General features: G+C 45.4%; 11 protein-coding genes across 11 annotated transcripts; 4 read left to right on the top strand and 7 right to left on the bottom strand.

Annotated features, from left to right (window-relative positions):
* Window positions 1-502: 502 nt before the first annotated feature.
* C8R40DRAFT_1169684 (uncharacterized protein) lies at window positions 503-1,003 on the bottom strand (the record flags this gene model as incomplete). The annotated part of the gene is made up of 3 exons (XM_046231414.1): window positions 503-603; window positions 659-724; window positions 775-1,003. The coding sequence occupies 3 exons, from the start codon at window positions 1,001-1,003 to the stop codon at window positions 503-505; spliced, it is 396 nt and encodes a 131-aa protein (XP_046087124.1).
* A 1,219-nt stretch (window positions 1,004-2,222) lies between these two features.
* C8R40DRAFT_1169683 (uncharacterized protein) lies at window positions 2,223-2,754 on the bottom strand (the record flags this gene model as incomplete). The annotated part of the gene is made up of 3 exons (XM_046231413.1): window positions 2,223-2,414; window positions 2,468-2,530; window positions 2,590-2,754. 3 exons carry the CDS (start codon window positions 2,752-2,754, stop codon window positions 2,223-2,225), a joined length of 420 nt encoding a protein of 139 aa, XP_046087123.1.
* A 220-nt stretch (window positions 2,755-2,974) lies between these two features.
* On the top strand, window positions 2,975-3,348 carry C8R40DRAFT_1043423 (uncharacterized protein; the record flags this gene model as incomplete). The annotated part of the gene is made up of 3 exons (XM_046224162.1): window positions 2,975-3,016; window positions 3,073-3,154; window positions 3,200-3,348. 3 exons carry the CDS (start codon window positions 2,975-2,977, stop codon window positions 3,346-3,348), a joined length of 273 nt encoding a protein of 90 aa, XP_046087122.1.
* A 1,443-nt stretch (window positions 3,349-4,791) lies between these two features.
* On the top strand, window positions 4,792-5,314 carry C8R40DRAFT_1169681 (uncharacterized protein; the record flags this gene model as incomplete). Its single annotated transcript, XM_046231412.1, has 4 exons — window positions 4,792-4,818; window positions 4,868-5,017; window positions 5,072-5,122; window positions 5,183-5,314. 4 exons carry the CDS (start codon window positions 4,792-4,794, stop codon window positions 5,312-5,314), a joined length of 360 nt encoding a protein of 119 aa, XP_046087121.1.
* A 149-nt stretch (window positions 5,315-5,463) lies between these two features.
* Window positions 5,464-6,260, bottom strand: C8R40DRAFT_1169680 (uncharacterized protein; the record flags this gene model as incomplete). Its single annotated transcript, XM_046231411.1, has 2 exons — window positions 5,464-5,783; window positions 5,849-6,260. The coding sequence occupies 2 exons, from the start codon at window positions 6,258-6,260 to the stop codon at window positions 5,464-5,466; spliced, it is 732 nt and encodes a 243-aa protein (XP_046087120.1).
* Window positions 6,261-6,404: 144 nt separating this feature from the next.
* C8R40DRAFT_1169679 (uncharacterized protein) lies at window positions 6,405-7,108 on the bottom strand (the record flags this gene model as incomplete). The annotated part of the gene is made up of 3 exons (XM_046231410.1): window positions 6,405-6,599; window positions 6,650-6,806; window positions 6,861-7,108. The coding sequence occupies 3 exons, from the start codon at window positions 7,106-7,108 to the stop codon at window positions 6,405-6,407; spliced, it is 600 nt and encodes a 199-aa protein (XP_046087119.1).
* Window positions 7,109-7,680: 572 nt separating this feature from the next.
* Window positions 7,681-9,832, bottom strand: C8R40DRAFT_1169678 (uncharacterized protein; the record flags this gene model as incomplete). The annotated part of the gene is made up of 6 exons (XM_046231409.1): window positions 7,681-7,723; window positions 7,774-8,231; window positions 8,289-8,675; window positions 8,731-9,144; window positions 9,194-9,274; window positions 9,326-9,832. 6 exons carry the CDS (start codon window positions 9,830-9,832, stop codon window positions 7,681-7,683), a joined length of 1,890 nt encoding a protein of 629 aa, XP_046087118.1.
* Window positions 9,833-10,075: 243 nt separating this feature from the next.
* C8R40DRAFT_1169677 (uncharacterized protein) lies at window positions 10,076-10,873 on the bottom strand (the record flags this gene model as incomplete). Its single annotated transcript, XM_046231408.1, has 5 exons — window positions 10,076-10,123; window positions 10,173-10,256; window positions 10,316-10,510; window positions 10,567-10,644; window positions 10,706-10,873. 5 exons carry the CDS (start codon window positions 10,871-10,873, stop codon window positions 10,076-10,078), a joined length of 573 nt encoding a protein of 190 aa, XP_046087117.1.
* A 424-nt stretch (window positions 10,874-11,297) lies between these two features.
* Window positions 11,298-14,100, top strand: C8R40DRAFT_1169676 (WD40-repeat-containing domain protein; the record flags this gene model as incomplete). Its single annotated transcript, XM_046231407.1, has 12 exons — window positions 11,298-11,346; window positions 11,399-11,433; window positions 11,487-11,618; window positions 12,217-12,453; window positions 12,503-12,638; window positions 12,696-12,849; window positions 12,908-13,000; window positions 13,052-13,314; window positions 13,370-13,392; window positions 13,443-13,592; window positions 13,641-13,883; window positions 14,044-14,100. The coding sequence occupies 12 exons, from the start codon at window positions 11,298-11,300 to the stop codon at window positions 14,098-14,100; spliced, it is 1,572 nt and encodes a 523-aa protein (XP_046087116.1).
* Window positions 14,101-14,254: 154 nt separating this feature from the next.
* Window positions 14,255-14,923, bottom strand: C8R40DRAFT_1169675 (uncharacterized protein; the record flags this gene model as incomplete). The annotated part of the gene is made up of 2 exons (XM_046231406.1): window positions 14,255-14,587; window positions 14,648-14,923. The coding sequence occupies 2 exons, from the start codon at window positions 14,921-14,923 to the stop codon at window positions 14,255-14,257; spliced, it is 609 nt and encodes a 202-aa protein (XP_046087115.1).
* A 1,125-nt stretch (window positions 14,924-16,048) lies between these two features.
* C8R40DRAFT_1068836 (uncharacterized protein) lies at window positions 16,049-16,755 on the top strand (the record flags this gene model as incomplete). The annotated part of the gene is made up of 3 exons (XM_046226042.1): window positions 16,049-16,195; window positions 16,247-16,632; window positions 16,689-16,755. 3 exons carry the CDS (start codon window positions 16,049-16,051, stop codon window positions 16,753-16,755), a joined length of 600 nt encoding a protein of 199 aa, XP_046087114.1.
* Between the last annotated feature and the right edge of the window lie 2,561 nt (window positions 16,756-19,316).

Here is a 19,316-nt window from a genome sequence, read left to right as displayed (position 1 = left end):
CAGACGTCGCCGAAATCGACATATCTAAACGTCGGAACGTTGCTGATGTCAGAATGTCGGAATGCGAGACAACGCTGGCGTTGAGGATGTCGGTATAGGTGACATGTCGGTATATATGATGCGCCGGTCGAAGAACAATTACATTTTATCGATACGTCTACTCAATATACAAGCAGAGCTAATGTAGAATCTTGAAGTACTAGTATCTTGAGGATCTTCGAATGCTTGAACAGTTTTGGGCATTCAATTATTCGTCACGTCGAGGACCTGTTCCATCGGTCCTTGTCTAGATGATTGTAGAGTAATTAATAAGTATTCATTCATTTAGCACCAAAGATCGCAAGACACCCAGCTTTTAGTCTATGTATTGCGCATATTACAACTCAGCGATTACTTCCAAATTCAAGGTTAACAACAAGAAGACATAAATATTGATGCTATAATCTACTCAAACTATCGAAATGTCAGCCAGAATACTTTAGAAAGCAAACAATCGCGTACCTTATGAAACAGCAGCCCTCAAAAAGATAGGATGAACAGTTGTGTTCCAGACGACGTTCCAAGGTCCAAGGAAAACGAATTTTTCAATATGCACTCGTTGACCTATGTTCCAGACGTATAACACTATAAAATGAGAGATTAGAGTGCAGATACGTACAGCTTTGACAATAGATTCGCGGGCGGTCAAGACATTCCATTTCAAGCAAAAGATGCGCCAACGTTTCTAAGACAGACCAATCAGGATGTACAGAAAGCAGAAGTTGAGAAACTCACCCGCTCTCCTCCTATTCGCGACTCGTATAGGCGGAAGCCATATTCTCCATGGGCAGGGACAGTCCTTGTCCCACTCCTCCTGACGACGGACGAAGTCGTTGGTCATTCCAACTTTCCAGGTATGGTTATCGACGTAGGCGTAAAGATATCCATGGCCATCCGCACTTGAAATCCCCCGTAGCTTTCGCATATCGTAGTACTGTTGGAGGTCTTTGAAAGATCGACGCATGGGTACTGCGTGAGGAGGAAGAATGAGAAGGAAGGATAAACGTCGAGGCTGAAGTCTACGTGGTACTGAGATCGATGTCTGAGGGGTCCTTGCGAACGAAAGGACTGCAAGCAGACGCCTGGTGGCCGGCCCCGCTGGAAATTCTTGGCGCTACACGCAGACGCGTTGAGATGAGATGAGGCGCGCAAGAGATGGTTTGAACAGGTCCTCGAGACGGCAGTACAAAAAGCGGCGCAAATTAACGGTTTGGAACCGAAAATTGCCTCGGTGATGCACTGTAGACAAGTGGGAGCGAGTGTAAAACGATGACGACGTGTGTAGTAGTAAGGATACTCTGCCAAAACACAAGTTTGTTGTGAAAGCAGTAAGTAAGTATACAGAGTTTACTCTGTGAACAGCTGTTGAGAAAGTGCGAGAATTAGGACCTGCAGTATAGCAGTGCCACACCGATGGGAACAAGTAGAGGTAGACTTAAAACGACATCACCAACGATCTCCTTAAAGAGGTCGAGAGCGACCACCCTTTGTACGAACTCGCGTCTGCTAAGACGTCTGGATACTCAACGATAGACATGGCGTAAGTAATTAAGAATGAACCCCACGTTCACGAGGAGCAGAAAAACATGATTTCTGAATACATTAGTTATTGGTAGGTCAAAGCGGCCTCTCATGGCCTAAGAAGGAGAATATACAATGGAATATCTCGAAGAAAATATGCATTTTGTGAATCCTGAATAATGGAAGTTAGATCGCAACCTGTATTCGCCGTATAATGAACAACGTACTATCTTCGCAGGACAACAACCGACGACATTCATAGAATGACTGCCGACAAATGAGATATATAGACCTTGAGAGGGTAGCTTAACGAAAGCCTCTTTTCGCCTCTCTTCGCGCTGGACGTGTGTGTAAGCTATTAACAATTGTTGGTGCTTTCGATAGAGTATCATGGCTAGCTGTACTTTTTGAGCCTTAAAAATAAGGTCGCGATATCAGAAAGGGCTAGTAAAACAAATATAGATGAGACATACCTTGTTTCCAACCAAATCCTAGGTCGTCCTCTTCATCTCTCGAGTACTGAATTTCGGTGGAAGTAGGATGTCAATTAACAATTTATGTGCGAAGTCGGTCTTCTTATGTACTCACTAAGCGTTGGGATCTTGCATAGGCTGACTGTACATAGAACGTTCGGTGGGGCAAATGTTTATGAGATCTTACAGTTAACTCCGTAGGGCTGGAATAGGTGGCGAAGAAATCGTCGTATCAGGATGTAAAGCTCTGAGTCGAGGTTCTGATGACGGTAGATCGTACGAGTCGGTGAATTTGGCCTGTGTGTCGTTAAATAGATGCGAGAGTTCCGCATTCAACGGAGTTTGACTCCATAGAATGGCATTCGCGAGCAGAATTTTACTCTGCAGGACGTAGTATAGTACCAAGACAGGTGGTGTCACGTGCATCGATCTACATTAGTAACATAACAAGATAAGATAATCAATCGTATCGCTGTACGTGCCGCATTTGCTTGATGCTAAATAGATATTTGTCTATAGCACGCGAACTGAGCCAAACATTGTTACCATCGTTTACAGCGGGGGTACCGATGCAACAAAAGATGAGATCATCTCCAAAGTGAAGGTGCGCGTCAATTTTTTGTATGTCTTCATCTTCTTGATACGAAGTCAAGGCGCAGTTTGATGTTACCTTGGATCCAGAAGCCCTCGACTTCGTGTTTGTAACTTCTCGAAGGGCCATTGAGGACTCGACCTGGAGATATTTCACATTATTGGGGCAAAGCCCTGGTTCTTCTCTTGCGAAAGATCTTAATCTTGAGGCATGGCTTGTCAACGCGAACTCATGCCGAGGTCTAAGTTATCATACTTTGAATTTCAGAAGAATATCGAAGTCGTGGTCAATGCTCCATATCCGACCATGCTGAATCGGCTGGCTAAAGTCTAGCATCGGCTTAAGTACGATGCTAGACGACCATTTTGGAATTAATGTCGTTGAATTCATGGTCATTATAATTCCACTCCACTCTTTACCGTCGCTTTTACTAATGGAACAGTGCAGGCTGCAGGTTTGATTCCTGTCGCACACAAGTCTGGCGGACCTACACAATATATCATCCTCCCGTTCCAAGGACAACTGACAGGTACGTGTCAATTTTGAACAGAAGTTGAAAACCTAAACGTACCAGCAGGATATCACGCTGAAAAGGTCGAGGCATTCACAGAGGCGTTACATAGTGCCCTCACATTATCAACTGATGAAGACCTTGCCATGCGACAGCGCGCGAGAGCTTGGACCGTTCAGCGCTTTTCTAAAGAGGAATTTGAAAAGGGCTAGAACGCTTGTACTAGTAGAGGGAACAGACGGACTGGTCGTTGAGCCGCCATCACACGACGTCGCCATCGAAAGCCTACAGCAGGAGAAATCAGTTCCAGAGAGGGAAATGGAGAAGATCAGAGTAGCTAATTTTGAACTTCACAGTTAATTCCGGGGCGACCAAGCTAAAGAGCAAGGAAGGGAAGAGGGTTTGAAAACTGGTATGTTGCAGCAGTTCCATGAAAATTGGCAATATATATGGGAAGCAGGATTCTCTGGTGGCTTGAAGAGGGAAGAGAGGCTAGGTTCAAGGAAGGGAAGAGGAAAGGTAGAAAGGAAGGCGTGCGTGAAGGTCAAGAACAAGGCCGCAGAGAAGAGCGGAGGAACGCGTTGGAAGCGATTGACAGATTCATCAGGGAAGAGAGGGAAGGAGAAGACGATAGAGAGGTGAGTCGTGCCCTCTCTATTCGCCAGTATTCTTGGAGTCTGGTTTCGAGTTTTGTCACACTAGCTTCAAGGAGCTGTACACCCGTCTTGCCTCGTTCACCGGCGTATTGACAGTCAAGTCCGTATCCGCCTCTGACGCAACGTTTACAGGAAGGAAATTCCCGGCCACATTCTTTCGAAGTTATAAGGAACAAGAAGGGACATTGATTGTAAAAGTAAGAAACTTACCACTTTTCGTCTCTATCGTGTCCTAGAATAGAGCACATTCGAAGTGATTATACTGTCACAACTGGCATAACATTGACGAACGAATATCGCCGAATGCGCATCTGTCTTGAATCAGTGCGGCTATTCATTCTGGGTACTGAGGTTAACGTCGAAGCTAAAGCTCGAAGCCTTAAGCAATATCGTAAATCTTGATTTAATCTCTGTCGCTGCTGTTCAGGCGCTCAAACTTTATCTTTGTCCTGGGTCTGGGGAACTTCCACTCCGCCACCTGTCTCCTCTGCTGTTTTTTCCGTCGTTGGTTCTATCGTTATATCTGCACCTCCAGAGAAAGTATGGCAAACTCTCCTGGACTTTGACTCTTACAAGCAATGGTAAGCCAAGTGGCACGTTATTTTTCTCGCTCACTTTTTCTTCACAGGAATCCATTCGAGATTGACATGAACGAAAAGCCGCAGAAGCTATCTCAATAATTTGATGCACACTTCGACTGACGTGACGTCAGAATTGATTGATAACGTGACAGTGCCAAGAGCTAGGAGACACCTAATTAATCCCTTGATCGATTAGGTATTTCGAGGTCATCATTATCGAGTACAACTCGCATATTGCCTTGTCTTATTCTAAACCTTGAGCTGGACATTGGACTTCACAGAAAGCTTGTTGAAGCGCGTACGTTGACATTGAATGCTTGATTACCCAGACTCGAACTGACTCCTGAGGCCTGAGGCCTAACAGCCCCCGACCTCGAAAGTTTTGCACTACTGAATCAACATCATACCTGTACACGCGATGGTCAACGATTCGGACTCGCGTTTGGTAAAGAGCTCTTTAAATGGTCAACTCTCACGGAATAACACTTGTCTAGCCCGAAACTCCATTATCGTCCATCCCTGATCTTAGTGACCATAACAATCCCGCCACTTTTGCCGGCGCTGACGCATTGCTTGTAATCGTGGAGAATCCGGTGGAGGCGCGCTCGCAGCATAAGTTTGAAACCAGGCGACAACACATCATGGTACGTGAGTATGCTCGTCCTTGTCAAGCACACCTCTCACATTCTTCATCTTAGAATATAGTTACTCTACATCGAGACGGTATTGCCTTCAAGCACATGGACGAGGTAGGTCATAAATCAACACTAATTCCGCGCAAGTTGTCTTGATCACATCTTCCCGTTTAGCTATTGGCCAAGTCAAAATTCGAAGACATGATTGACGATGAAGCTCAAGTAGTCCCAAGTCCGGTGGTGAAACTTCCTTGGAGTAGTCCACACACTTCCAAACTTCTCAACGATCCAACAGCAGAGACTTAAGAGTTTCTTCTTTAACATACAATGTCATAGATCTTATGTTGTGCGGGACTCTCCCTCTTTTCTGGAACCTATAAATTTGCAAAATTACATACTCTTTGAATCCTTACTTGGTTACATCGCCAGATACAGATAAGGATTGTATCAAAAAATCAAAAAATTGAGTCAGGAATGGAAACAGACTCTTCGTCGATAAGCTGCCCAGTCACTATAGTACCACCCTTTTCATATACAGAAAGGTTGTACCAAAGATCGGGATAAAACCCTTGCTCGAATTGCTTGCGGCCACTGCGGATCGCATTCTTGTAATATGTAATCATCTCTGGAGAGACAATGGGAGGGCGAGACATTTTGAAGGATATGGCAGCTGGTATAAGAGCATTATACAGGGTAGCTTTTGCAATCCAAGAGTCGGTATCAATTCCGTCTTCTTTCAAGACCTCTGGTAGACCCTCCTCTCTCTCAGAAGGAGCTAATGAAGAATGATAATTAGCAAGGAGCGCCTGAAAAAGAAGGTAGGGAGGAAATGAGACTCACGGATAAATTTAAATTCTTCATAATACCTTTGGAGGCGATCGATTACATCCTCGTCACTGGTGGGGTTGTCGAGGTCAAAATGGCAAGGCGACTCCACGAGTGCACCCATCACACCATGGATGATCATCCTCCATGTATATTCTTTCACGAGGAGCTTCTCGATTGCACCGAATGAAATGGAAGAGAGTCTGAAGCCAGTCGCTCGTACGCCCTTGTCCCCCACAATCTTTTCCAGACCTTTGATTATCGGATGTAAGAATATTTCCTTGCCATATGCAAGCCTTTCCTGGTACTTGGAGCTCGTTTCATCTGGGAAGCGAGGAAGGAAAAGATCAGCAAAGCGATCCTCCCACTCTGAAGAAACGATTCGGAGGCGCGTCAGAAACGCTTGACGCCTTAGATGGTCGTTCATTGTCAACCGAGAAACTGAGGGATCGATTCTAGAAAGATATAGGGCATGTTTTGATTATAATCTGTTGCTATCTATCGCTTTTCTTTCGCAAAGATATATATCAAGCTAAATTGAACAGGATTTCGGGGGTGTTTCGGTCAATGGCTATACGAAAAGCCCAACATGTCTCGTCAAGCCCAAGAATAAGCCGTTCAGTGTATCCATATCCGAAACAAAGTGAAAGTACTCCAGGGCTCGGTAAGCTTGCCAACGTCTTTGATTATCATCGACCTGTCCCTCTCTTGAACTGTCAGCCGGAGTTTTGAATAACGTTCCAAGGTGGCAATGTCTCCATAAGCACTGTTACGATATCATTAATATTCATGTCTATCGAATGTTATCGGACGTACCCATCTTTTGAACATGCGAGGACATGGCCTCATTAGAAAAGCTATCTCCTCCATAGGTATCTTCGCCGTGAAAGCAGAGAGCTCCTCCATCAGAGAGATGTTCCAACTACCTAAAGCAAAGTGCAAGATTTGTCTGGAGTGACTGTGGAAGAATTTCCTAATTCAAGCAAAATGAATCCAATGGAGGAGGATACGATTTGGCCAAGGTTACCTGAATTCTGGTCGTATGGCAGCAATTGCCTGGTATACTTCATACTTTTCTGCCGCTTCAGCCACACTCAATAGCAAGGAGAAATCGATGTGCTCCAAGGTTGGACCATGATCGTCGGTGTCTACTGCAACGTATTGGAATAGAACCTTGAGGACATCAGAGGGTTCGGAAAGCTGCGCGTCCGCTTCGCTGGAAAGACTAGCAGGGGGAAATCCACCAGCAGCAATATGGAGTTCCTTTTTGCGCATGATGAATTTCTTGTTATCGATTGATCGAAATACCACAGTGCTAGAACAAACTGCGTACGTAGTTAGATCTTCCGCAAATCAACATGAAGGAATGAAGACTATGAGTACCGTCTGCGCCTGTTTTTGCCTGTATGATTTTGGTTCTTTTGGCATCCATTGCGATTGCACTCGTAGTACACTAGATATTCGTGAATCGTGAGTACCAAAAATGCATTACAGGGTTTACTCACCTGGATAAATTGATACGCCAAGGATATCTTTATTCTTCCGTCTCCGTAAGATCCTCCTAGTAATTCCTCTATAAAAGATGGTGATGAGTTGCGATTGCGAATGAATCGTCAATCATACCCTACGGTACCGAAACCTAGCCGATGTCACTCAGATTTACACATGTTGAAAGTCCGAATCCATGTATTCTCGTTTTATTTACTAAGGACTATGATGGGCCTACGTCTCCGATCCAATTCACTCCACTGCTTTCGTTCGACACGGCGCACAACCGATGCATTCATTCTGCCAGTGCGCCAATTATATCTAACCACCCGTGCTATACGATATAACTTGAATGCAATCTATCTTGTGCTTACGCCTGGAAATTTCCTCTGTTCCAAAGTTCTTTGAGGGATCATCAGATAAAATGTGAGGTTCTGAAAAATCATACGCACCTGGCAAGATCCGCAGGGAAAACTAATTTCTTAGGTGCACGAGGGCGGACCATCTCATTGACAAATCCCGTCCCACCTTTTGCCCAGCCAAGCTCCTGCTTCTCGAGCCATTCCGCATCGTAGAAGTTAGCAGGTAGCCCAACAACGTATCTGCTCTTCGAACTCTTGTCGTTATTATCCACACGGAAACGGGGTGCAGCGCCTCGCGTGAAACCGAACTGGGGTCCTTCAAGAGAGATCCGACCCTCAAGATGACAATAATCCAAAAGCCTGACCCAATTCTTGAGCTGTTGACTCCACCAGCATGGCTCCTTGATGTTGTAGCACATACTCGCTTCATCCATGTCAGGTTCCTCTTCGTCGGAAGACATCCCTGCAACCCCTAGCTCATCGAAGACTTCGAGATAGGGTTCAAGTGCTGGAACTGCAAGTATCACATTCCTTCGTCGTTGGAACAACTATGCAGAAGAAATCTCGTATCAGCGATGACTGTAAGCTATCGAGTAGAAGCTCACAGTGTTTTTCCTTTGCCATCTCTTTGCAAATATGGCATGTGGCAACTTCTTATCCTCTGCCATTTTCTGTTTCTCCAACCAGATTCCACGGAGTGTTTTCAATCGTATGAAGAAAGCCTCACGCAAGGAGTCGCGAGCTTTAATGTTGGGTATGGTGATGAGCCTCTTCTTCACGAGGATATCAACGAAAACATATGATGCGCCTTTGTTCCACGCTGATTTAGGAACACCTGCGATCCAATATCGAAAATTGTCAACATTGCACGGGCGTGCGAGTGGATCCGTCTTGAATTTTTCAGCAAATTGCTTGGCTTCCTCATCGGAAACCTCATTTTTGTAGAGGTCTTTCCCCTCCATCACTTCGTTGAACCATTGACGAATGGTCTCCTGCCAAAGTACTCATCATGTCTGCTGAAAAGAGGTCATAACGGTACACACGCACCTTGTTTTTGAGCTCTTGCTGTGGTCGGTGCTTCACGGCTCCTGAACGAGCACTTGCTTTCTTTTTCGTGGAGTAGCTGAAAGGAGTTTCCTGGGTCGAATCTCCTGAATCCTCAGCATCAACATGATTGCCATCCGATTTGTTTTCTGCGTTCGTTGCGGTGCCACTTTCACCCTGACGACGCACCTCTTCGTCGATGTCCATCTCCTCCTGTCGTTGTTTGCCCTTGTTCTTAACTGATTGAATATCCAATGCCTCCAGAACGCGATCCAATACGGTCGAATTATGCTGAACGCTATCAGTCAACTTGTCGATTTTCGCATCTTGCTTATTGACGACTTCAGCATTTGATGTCCGTATACCATCGTAAAGCTGATTCATCATCTTTGTTTGATGTTCAAGCAGTGTTTTCAACTGATGGAGGTTTTAGAATCTCTGGAAACAAGGAGCGCGGGATACTTACCATGTCTTGGCCGCCCTCTTGATCTTGGTTGAAGATGGGTTGAGAAGAGATTGCACGTCTTTTCCTTTTAGAAGGTGGTTGCTAACAAAATTTTATACTGCGTCCTATACATTCAGTGGTAACATTACACACCTGTAGTGACACGGCGCCAAATTGGGCGGCCGTTGGGGTGGCATCAGGATCATCCATCGTAGCGTCTGAGTTGCCTGGCGCTTGGGGAGGGTTTAAGGTGGGATGGTTTGGAGTAGGAGGGTTTGGAGTAGGAGGGTTTGGAGTAGGAGGGTTTGGAGTAGGAGGGTTTGGAGTAGGAGGGTTTGGAGTAGAAGGGTTTGGAGTAGGAGGGCTGCGAGCAGGGGGATTTGGAGTAGGAGGCTGCCCCGTTGTCCATTGTATCGTCGAAGCACTTTGTGAAACTCGCACCGTGAACGGACTTTGCGGGATCTGTACTGTGAATTGCGGCTCCTGGGACGTAGAGGACGAAGGAGCGTGCGTCAAAATCTGGGATGGAGTCTGCGATGCATCCTGAGATGCTGTACTCGGGCCAGGTTCCATATTCTCATCCATAGATTGGATGTCCATAGCAGAAGACTCGGAGTCGCTGGTATCCTCAGCATTGCCACTAACGACAGGAAGCAACATTTTGTGACAAAGTCAGATCCTCAGCCCTGGTTCAAATATGGTGTAATCTTATCGGTGGATCAGTTGGGATATTCACTTAACCGACGCGTACGTCGCCACATCGATAGAAGGTGTACATGTTACTGTTAGCAATCAGCACGAGGTGTCAGTATGAAAGATAATTATATTCGGTTTCTAAAGAGGTCACATACGTAGGCTTGGGTCAAGTTTATCTCTACGCGCTATCTAAACAGGCGCTATTTGTTACTTGCTAGAAGTATACAATCGAACGATCGTCTCAATCTGCGTAGTCTAAAGGAGTTCTGAGTGGACGAACAACAGCAACCACAGTGAAACTTACTTCACGCAGTAGAATTTTCAAGATCTCGGTGATCTTAGAAGTCTGGACAAACATAGGCGAGAAAAGAGAAGAAAATTGTTGGATCTTGGACACCAGAGGGTCATGATCAATCATGGAAAATTTTAAGGAAAATTCAAATGTACCTGCTCTTCCAGAGACATAGCACCGGGCCTACCACTGCAAGCTATAGCCTTAACATACGCGAGGGTAATCTGCCGGTCCACTCCGCAGAGTTGTTCGTATAAATCATCAAACGCATTGCCGAGAAGCTCACAAGTCGTGATGGGACACGAAAGGAATATCTTGATATTGACTATAGGTTGTTCGACGCAAGCAATCTAATCCACGGAGGTTTGAGCAGAGCTTTCTCATCTTCGTCTAATCCCACACGTACCTCGGCCGATAGCTTTCTGACCCAAGTCTTGAGTTTCAGAATGTCGATGTAGAAGCTGGTGAGAGACTTTGGTTTTTCCTGGTGTGTCAAAGATAGCTCAATTGGTACATTCAATAGTCGATTGGATGTGCAGACATACCTCAGCAAACTTATAGCTTTCAAGACCTGGGTGGCGTTGAGAGAAGACACGCTCGTGCTCGTGGACTGCTGTTTGCAGCATCTTCAATAGACTTTGGTATTCTTCATCGAGTGAACGACAGCTAACACTAGCTCTACCGGTTGGATAAAGGGTGTGGCGAGTGTCCATGAAGACTGTGAGATTGAAGGGACTGGGAAGAATACAGCTCTATCCGAACGATCCAAGTCAGTTTTTATAGCAGGCAAGACCGTGTGGTAGGCCCGTCAAACGTACAAACGATAAGAACTTTAAGGCGACACAAAGCAACCTATCGCGAACATGACATTCTAATGTAGCCTCAAAGGATCTTTGTCGTCCAATTGGATATCTACGTCCGGTTTGGAACCGGACTAGACAGTCAAAAGCAGAGTAGTGAACAAGTCACAAGTCACATGCAGTCAATAACTTGAATAAGAAATAAATCACACTTCGAACTCTTCATCAATCTAATACCACCGTACCCAGACCGTACCACTACTCCACAGAGTCAAACTCTGTTGATAGTTCGCTTTTCACTTTATAAGATTGTTCGACATTGCACCAATAATCATCCATGGAACTCATCATCGTTATCGATCCCTTTATTCCCAATCAGGCCAAACGTATGAATTGGAATCCGGATCGAGAATATTGGCCATGAAGGGGTTCAAACAGAAGAGCTATCAGGCTATATCACGACGTTGGTCAGGGTGAAGTGATCTGCCGCACCTTTTTCCAAAGACCGTTGATGTCTCTCCCGCAGGTGCGCACCGTATCGAACGAGGCGGCTGAAATCGCTCGATTTGTGCGACAAATCACCCTCGCCACAAGCGAAATAGAACAGCTTCGTGCCGAGATAGCAAGCTTGGTGCAACAAATCCAGCAGTTTAACAAGGTATGAAAATATTTTGCTGGGTGTATTTTTTTAACGTCTCTGTCAGAATCTTCCATTTCTTCGACCGCTGGAAGAGCTGAAGACTCTCCATTCTATAATTTCCGTTTCAATAGACGAAAAGAGGGAAGATATACAGGAGCTAGAGAAGCAGCTGCTGTATTTACAAGCTTCACAGTGCTCTCACAGCTGACCGGTCAGCTGCATCCTTTCTTCCCAAGGCGCTGTATTCATTTTTTCCCCACTAACCGCAGCGCCTCGCACGTATTTTAATCGGATATCGTCTACGTACCAAGAATCATTGAATATACATCTGTTCGTGTTGGTCTCGCATCAGGAACTGCAATGAATCGTTGCAGTTTATGTCATTATATACGGTCATAGTGTTTTCTTTAGATGCCCTTGGACATGAGGGACAGTGCGTTCTCCCTGCTAGTGTCCTAGCCGAACTCCAATAATATTTAAATTGTTCGCATCAGTCGAGACGTCGGTACTAACCACTTGCTCGTGTCAAGCCTCGTGCCGGATATGTGAGCTGGATTTTCCCTGACTTCTGCAACAGAACGGCCACTAAAGATCTATGAAAACTTCCTATACTCAGCTGGGCACGATAGAGGCCCCTACAGACTGTGTACATGCATTGGCATTTTCATCAGACGGCCGTTATTTGGCGAGTGCCAGCAATGATAATATGATACGCGTCTACGGCGTAAAACGTGGATTTGCGACGACCTGGGAAGAGAAAGGCGATTGTCCTTTCACCGCTGTCACATGGAGAGATGATGCTCTCTTTGTCGGTAGCATGGATGGCGACGTGATTTGTTTTTACCCAACCACGGTATGTGACATGTTCTTGCTCCGATGAATGTCTTTGAAAACAAAACTAGGGGTACCGGTGGATTCGTCGACGGAAAAGTGAAGTCATCTACAAGACTGACGCCATAATCCAAACCATGGTATTTAACCAAGGTGGCGACCAACTCCTTGTTTGTTCAGGCGCTGATGTGCTCTTCTTCAAGAAGAGTATGTGCAACTGTTGGCTTAGTAAGAGATATCATCCAAGCTAACTTGAATGTACAGCTTCAGGGAAATGGAAATACCATGATTGTCTCCCTCGCCCCACCCCATTCGGAGAGCCCAGTGAAGGCGATACCTATCCAATCGTGGCAACAGGGTTGCATTTTCTCGAAAATGAAAAGGAATGTCTCATAGGATACTTGTACAACGGTTTTTGGTGAGCGAAATCTTCTGAAATAACCACGAATCTTACATTTCTCCACACTCGGCTTTAGGAAATTCAATCTTGAAACATGGGAGAGCACTTTGTATTTTGGGCCAGATGACTCATATGAATTGGAGGAGTCGAGAAGGTATTTTGGAAGAATGTATGTCTCACATACAAAGAAACGAGCCGTAGTTGTCTGACCCATTTTTAGAACTGCTTCGGCTCAATCCCCCGACTCAAAATCGGTTGTCGCAACGGATACTTGCATGGGGCTCACCTGGTTCAAAGTCATGCCCGATAGGCTCAAGAAAATGAGTAGCACTCATCAGACTCAGGATCTTTCGTCCAATGTTCCCCTTCCTGTCCTCTTCATAAACCAAGGCCAAGCAGTAATCATGGGTACGACTAAGGGTTGTGCTTTGATCTTAGAGGTGAAGCGTGCCGAAAAATTACAAGCTTTGAAGCACGGAAATGGTAAATCCTAATCTCTCACTGGTCTTTTTTGCTGAGCTACCTTTTCGTCATACAGATCAAACCTGGGTGACTTCCTTGGTAGTGTATTCTTGTGACGTTGTTGCTAGTCCCTGCTGATCTGATATCAGGCCTATATCGATATAGATAGTCGCTATCGAATGATAGCGACCGGCGACGGAAATCGCGAACAGCGCACAAGGATCATACTTTGGATCGAGGAGGATGAGAAGGACGTCTCGTTTAAATTCCCCAAGCTCTGGTATATCATGCCAAAACTAGTGAGTTGTTCTCTTAGAACAGAAGTCCCAGTATCAAATTCTTTACAGTTTGTATCCGTCCTCAGAATTGGGCAGGTAGTCCTTACCTTGATGGGATTGATCTTCGCTTTATCATTGTGGTCTTCGCCTTTGTGGTCAGAAGCCACGTCGGAGAAGTTTTCAGTGTACTTCTTCAAATCATCTCCTCCTGGGGCACCGTTCGCTTCCCCATCTCCTGTGATACCTGCTGCTGCATCGTCACCTATTTTGACAAAAGTCACCAAACTGTTCGACGCCTTGGGAGAGTTACTAGTGCGTGTCAATAGTCCTTTATACGGGAGGATTTTTAATGAAAGATTGTCAAGGCATAAGCGAAACTGCGATAATATGGATAGCCGGTTGTAAAATCTGGGAGTCGTCGCGCTTCGCATATCATATTCTATCATATCCTGTACATCTTTCGCATCTATAGGAAACCCTTAAAGATGCACTGTGTGATCTACCGTCACATCCAACGCTAAGCTCGTAGGGTACTTCACTGTTTGATGGTCGAACAAGCTGTTTTGCGGGTATACCGGTCATCTCACGTCACGTCGGCAGATGTAGGTAGGTAGGGCTGGTAGTAGGCAAATTCGAATTCGCTTTTTGGACTATCAGCGTAATATGAGTACATTGTCATAACTCTATTCCCCGTTGGCAGTGACTGTGCGACGCATAGCCGAATGCTGTCCTGAAGTATCACGAACACCCCTTATAAGCTCGTCTACAAATAATTCCTTCTCCATCTCGAGGTCGCTGGCTTTGTCTCGAGCAGTTGCCGCGGAACGCTCAAGAACTCCAGCAAGACGCTTGTAAAGTGCGATCTCGACGTCTAACTGGAGAGTTTGAGTCTGTTGTACTATCATTGCCTCCTTCCCTGACACGGCTTTCTCTCGCTGTTCGAGGACAACGAGTCTGGTGGCCCACGGAAAGTAACCAAAAATCCAAGAATATACTTTCATCGTCATAGCGCATACCTGCGATGATTGAAGCTATTAACTCTGACAGAAAATAGTATGGAGCCTGCAGCTACTCACCACTTTATAGCTGCAGCCAACGAGTGTCGTGATTCTGAGCATCAAACAGATAATAATGCTCAATACAATAAACGCCCTGGTGATTTCTTCGCGATCCTTATCCGCAAACACACTAAATAGACGTGATACAGGATCGTCAGAACCATGCATATGACCAGGATCAGGTAGGAGCTTCAACAAGAAAGAAAGAATTTTGTTTATGAGATTGGTTCCGCTTGAAACTCCCATCTGGGAAGACGAATACGTTGCGGCGGATGAAGCAAGCTCGAAAGACATTGGGGTCTAAGATATCATCAAGCCTTTCCGACCACCTCGTCAAATATACAAAACCGCTACTTGGATTAAGCTCGACAAGCCACGGTATATCTGCGTGTGCTGACGTAGTAAATATACGTATATCCTTCTATCCATAATACTAGTTTCAAAGTCATGGCTAGATATATCGGATCCGGTACTACAAATAAGTAGATATGAAACGAATGGTTGCATACATACTGCGTATACATGAGGCTACCCTAGGCTGCCCTACAATGTCCCTAATTCCTAATACTGCAGCTTTGGACAGCGGTATTATGACTAACCCGACCTGTTTTGGCCATCGATAAGATACAGCCAGGATACAGCCGACTCGCTTAGTCTCGCTAACATTCACCATTGTTCTCTCGTTGGGGTTAGTTCGAAGTCCAGATTGATGCGGTCTCGAGATCTCGATTCTGTTATTGAAATCACAAAGAGTTTCAAGACGAGTCCTACAGAGGAACATATTTTGCAAGAAGTTACAGGTATTTGAATCCACTCATTGAATTAAGCAAGCTTCCTAAAAATAAAGGGATAAAGGACGGGAGCAAGAACCAAGTTGCTCGAATAGTGAGAGGGTCCAAAACCAGTCATGCATGAAGAACATACATCATTTCTGACTACCCGGAATATGGGTTATTCGAGTTCGCCATGTTTGCATATCCCCATGAAACCCAATTTCATACACAAATTATGACCGAAATTTCGTTATTCTCGAGTGATCTTTGTCGTTAATTGCATATCCATGAAAAAACCTGAAGCCAGAGCGTTCTTGACTCTCTAGTCGTGAGCTTTGAATGCGGGAAAGAAACACTACGAGAATGAAGAACAGACTCACCTGCTATGAAACATCCTAGCATTATCGGTCAAACCTATGTAACGTTTTCTGTTTCTTGAGGGGTTGTACGGGGTTGTACCCACTTGAATATCCCTGCTTGTTACTGGAGCCCCAAGGTTTTGCGGAATATTTTTGTCAGAATAATTGAGAAAAAAATCCAGAGACTAAAACGTCAAAGAGTCGTGTTCAAAGCGTGCTGAGGTCCTTAAGAAACGGTTCGTCAAAACAGATCCCTGTGGAATTTTGAACCTACTCTGCATTTTGTTATGGCTTCATCATCTCGAATTCGATCTGGTTCCAGTCGTTCCTCCAGAAATAGAACGCCCGTAGCAAGGAGACGTCTTTCTCCCAGTCACACCATTCTTGTCCCCCTGTTCAATGGAGATGTTATGCCCCAACAGGAACTCGATAAGGTAAAGATATTCGTATATTTTATCAGGAATGATATTAAATTGCGTCTGCAGGTAGAAGGGTCAACGACAGGTCTCTACTTTGGAATGGATCGTGCTATAACAGAAACCAAAAAGTTCCCATCCACTCTTTCGAGCCGCCACAAGCACCAACGATACATCGATGTACGGGAGGGGTTTGCGGCAGAATCAATGGTAGATGACATCTACAAGCTGAAAGTCATTGTTGATCAAAGGCGATACTACGTATGCGGCACATACGATCAAAGCTCTCCCAACAATAACGAATCTTTGATAACATACGGCGTGAAGGAGAGATTCAAGGGCGAAATCGCCATATTCTTCTACTCTGTCTATGAGCCAGAGAGGTTCTTAGAGTACGTGCCTAAGTACGGGAATGCGAACGAGAGGGATGAAGCAATCAAACGAGTCCTCACTGCGTAAGTAAAATTCCCAAGTCCACGGAGTCATGCAGATCCTAACGCTCTTATTACAGGTTCTCGAAAAACGTTGGAAGTCACATTGAAAAGGGAACTCGTCTGAAGCACATCGTTAGGGGTTAGGCCTTTTCTTTCCGCTTTTACCTACGGTGCTCGATCGTGACCTAGGTTTCAACTCATTATCTTTTTACTCACCTATGCCCCTCGTCTACTTAATTTATAGTCCCGTGTTGACCACGTCTCCATGCCTGCTCACCATGCCATCCTTTTTGTTGTATCAACTCTATGCCCACAATTTTTGTTCGTTAGCTTTACATTAAAATAAAAACACACCTCATGCTATTTTTTTTGGCCTATCAGCTACATCCATACATTCATTTGACCCTCCTATAGTTTTGTCATTCTCTTCAACCCTCGTTCCTTAGATACTTGATCGTTCTTTACCTACGTCGCTCCTTGATCTAACATCCAGTCGTTCTTTGCACGTGTTGATCTTGAGTTCGGTCGAAATCCTGGTCCAGGTGCTAGGATCCTCGAGGTTTATTGTGTGCGAGCAGAACTGACTCCCAGTTTATAACCTGGAGCAGCTGGGAGAAGGCAATAAAACAGGACATCGACATCGAATTAATGGTCGAATGAGCAAGGCAGCACGTGGTGCACATGACTTGACATTAGATTTTGATTCCTGAAAATCTAAAACACTCTGTCTATCTATCTGAGTTCTTCGTCAGGCTTCTATCTGGTCAAACTGGATATGAAGCGCTGAAGATACCTTCGAATAGATGTCCTTATCGCAATATCGTTAGTATCAACTCTTCTTTGCGCTTAAGCGGACAACGTTCGAAGTGATGGAAAGTAAGCACCTCCTTTATAATGAATAGCATGTTTGGGTCTTAATGCTATCTGACCATAAGAGGTGACTTGTATGCTTGCGACGTCTCAGGAGGCCGAACTATCCAGCTTCCATGCGCTGATAGACAACGATGTGTTCACTTGCCTCAGTCGTAGGCCGCACAACTTTCCCATCGTGCCCTCCCGAAAACAAAACCTGAATCCCAGTCCAAATTCAGCCACGCTCCCCGATTTTTATACACCACGCTGGGTGACTTCCTCGATCCCCTTCCTGGGATTCGCTCCCAGCAGCAACCCATTCAAATTTCATTTCTTGAAATGCCTTGACCATGGATTCAGTACCCTACCAATTGAGAAAGACGGCCAGTCAAATTCATACGCTCTCAGCTCGTCACTACAAGAAGATTGGGACTCGTTAGAGAGAAATATGCGCGCGTTTCAACGTGCCTGTATGAAAATCAACCGCCTAGCGATTCCTGACGATTTCCGCCTCTGGCCGCTACCAAACTTTTATGGGTATCATAAACGTTGGAAAACGGAATCAGAGGCGCGTAGAGCAGGAATGCGATCTCGTCAAGCATTCATTCCTTTGATTGCTTGTATCTCATTCTTTGTTCGAATGCTATATCATTTGGAGAACAAATGGGTTGATCTCGTTGCTTTGCACACTCCACCCAATGAGGACGATTCTTTCTTGGGTAAGAGACAGAAGGAGTATGCGGAACTTCGCCGGGGGGCTGTTCCTGCGAAGTGGGAATGGCAAGAGCTACTCCGTAGAGAAACGTCAATCAGCTCTGATTGGCTTGCGTATTTTGACCAAATCATGGATATTCCACCAGTCGGTACATTTGTCGATGTGCACAATTCTGGGTGTCTTCCCTGGCTCCCTGTATTCCTCGATTCCAAAATGCCTTTGATGTTATACTGGGGTCAAACTCATGATTGGTCTATTCCAAAATTTTTCAACTTTGTGATCCCGTTTCCTAATCCCGTCACGTTTCCGATTCCCGATACTACCACGATTGACAACCTTTCCGCGACACAAACATCTTATCCGCCACCGTTATCAGAAGGCCATACTTTCAACAGCACAGAAGTATCTACTCATAAGCCTAGATTGCGGTATCCACGTATCACTGGTGGAAGCTTTCCCCGTCACAATGAGGACATATTCACATTCATCCAACGCAGAGAAACTCATAGACTCAAAGCTATCGTATCAGAGGCGGCATCCGAACGGCAATCTCGCTTACAGCGGGAAGAAAACGCTAGGAGAGATCGACCTCCGGGTCGGAAAGGTGCTCGTGTCTATTACTGGGATCTTGTCGAGGGTATCAGGGTGCGGACAGCTGTGGGAAGGAGCAACTATGAGGATATCTGGGAGAGATACGGCCCAAGCCAACGGCGATATGATTCCGTTGCTGATGAATGGGAGGTCTGCACGGATCTGGATCCTGACGGTGGTGATTTAGACTCCTTCGGGGACGACTCCGACGATGATTTTTTTATCTCTACCCGCTCACAATCAAATGCGGAAGTGGGCCATGATGTCAGCCCCGCTTCCTCATATGCTTATGTTGCTCGTCTTCAACCAACAAAGCATTCGCCCGCGGTACCCATAACTTTCTCAGAGGCCATCGAAGATGTTGCCCACCATCGATTCGGCTTCCTCAAACGACCCATCCAAGACAATAGAGAAGTTGTGGTTCTACCTAGGCTTTGGAAGAAAGTATTGGGCCTGCTTGGATGTGGACGCCCGCCTGTACCTGATGGACCGGACGATCATATCAAGCTACAGATAATCAATCTCGTCATGCAATTGTTGGAAGCAG

This window comes from Lentinula edodes, assembly GCF_021015755.1.
Source record: "Lentinula edodes strain Le(Bin) 0899 ss11 chromosome Unknown C8R40scaffold_14, whole genome shotgun sequence".
Taxonomy (NCBI): domain Eukaryota; kingdom Fungi; phylum Basidiomycota; class Agaricomycetes; order Agaricales; family Omphalotaceae; genus Lentinula; species Lentinula edodes.
Note: the sequence above shows the minus strand (reverse complement) of the source record. Positions and strands in the feature narration are given on the sequence as shown.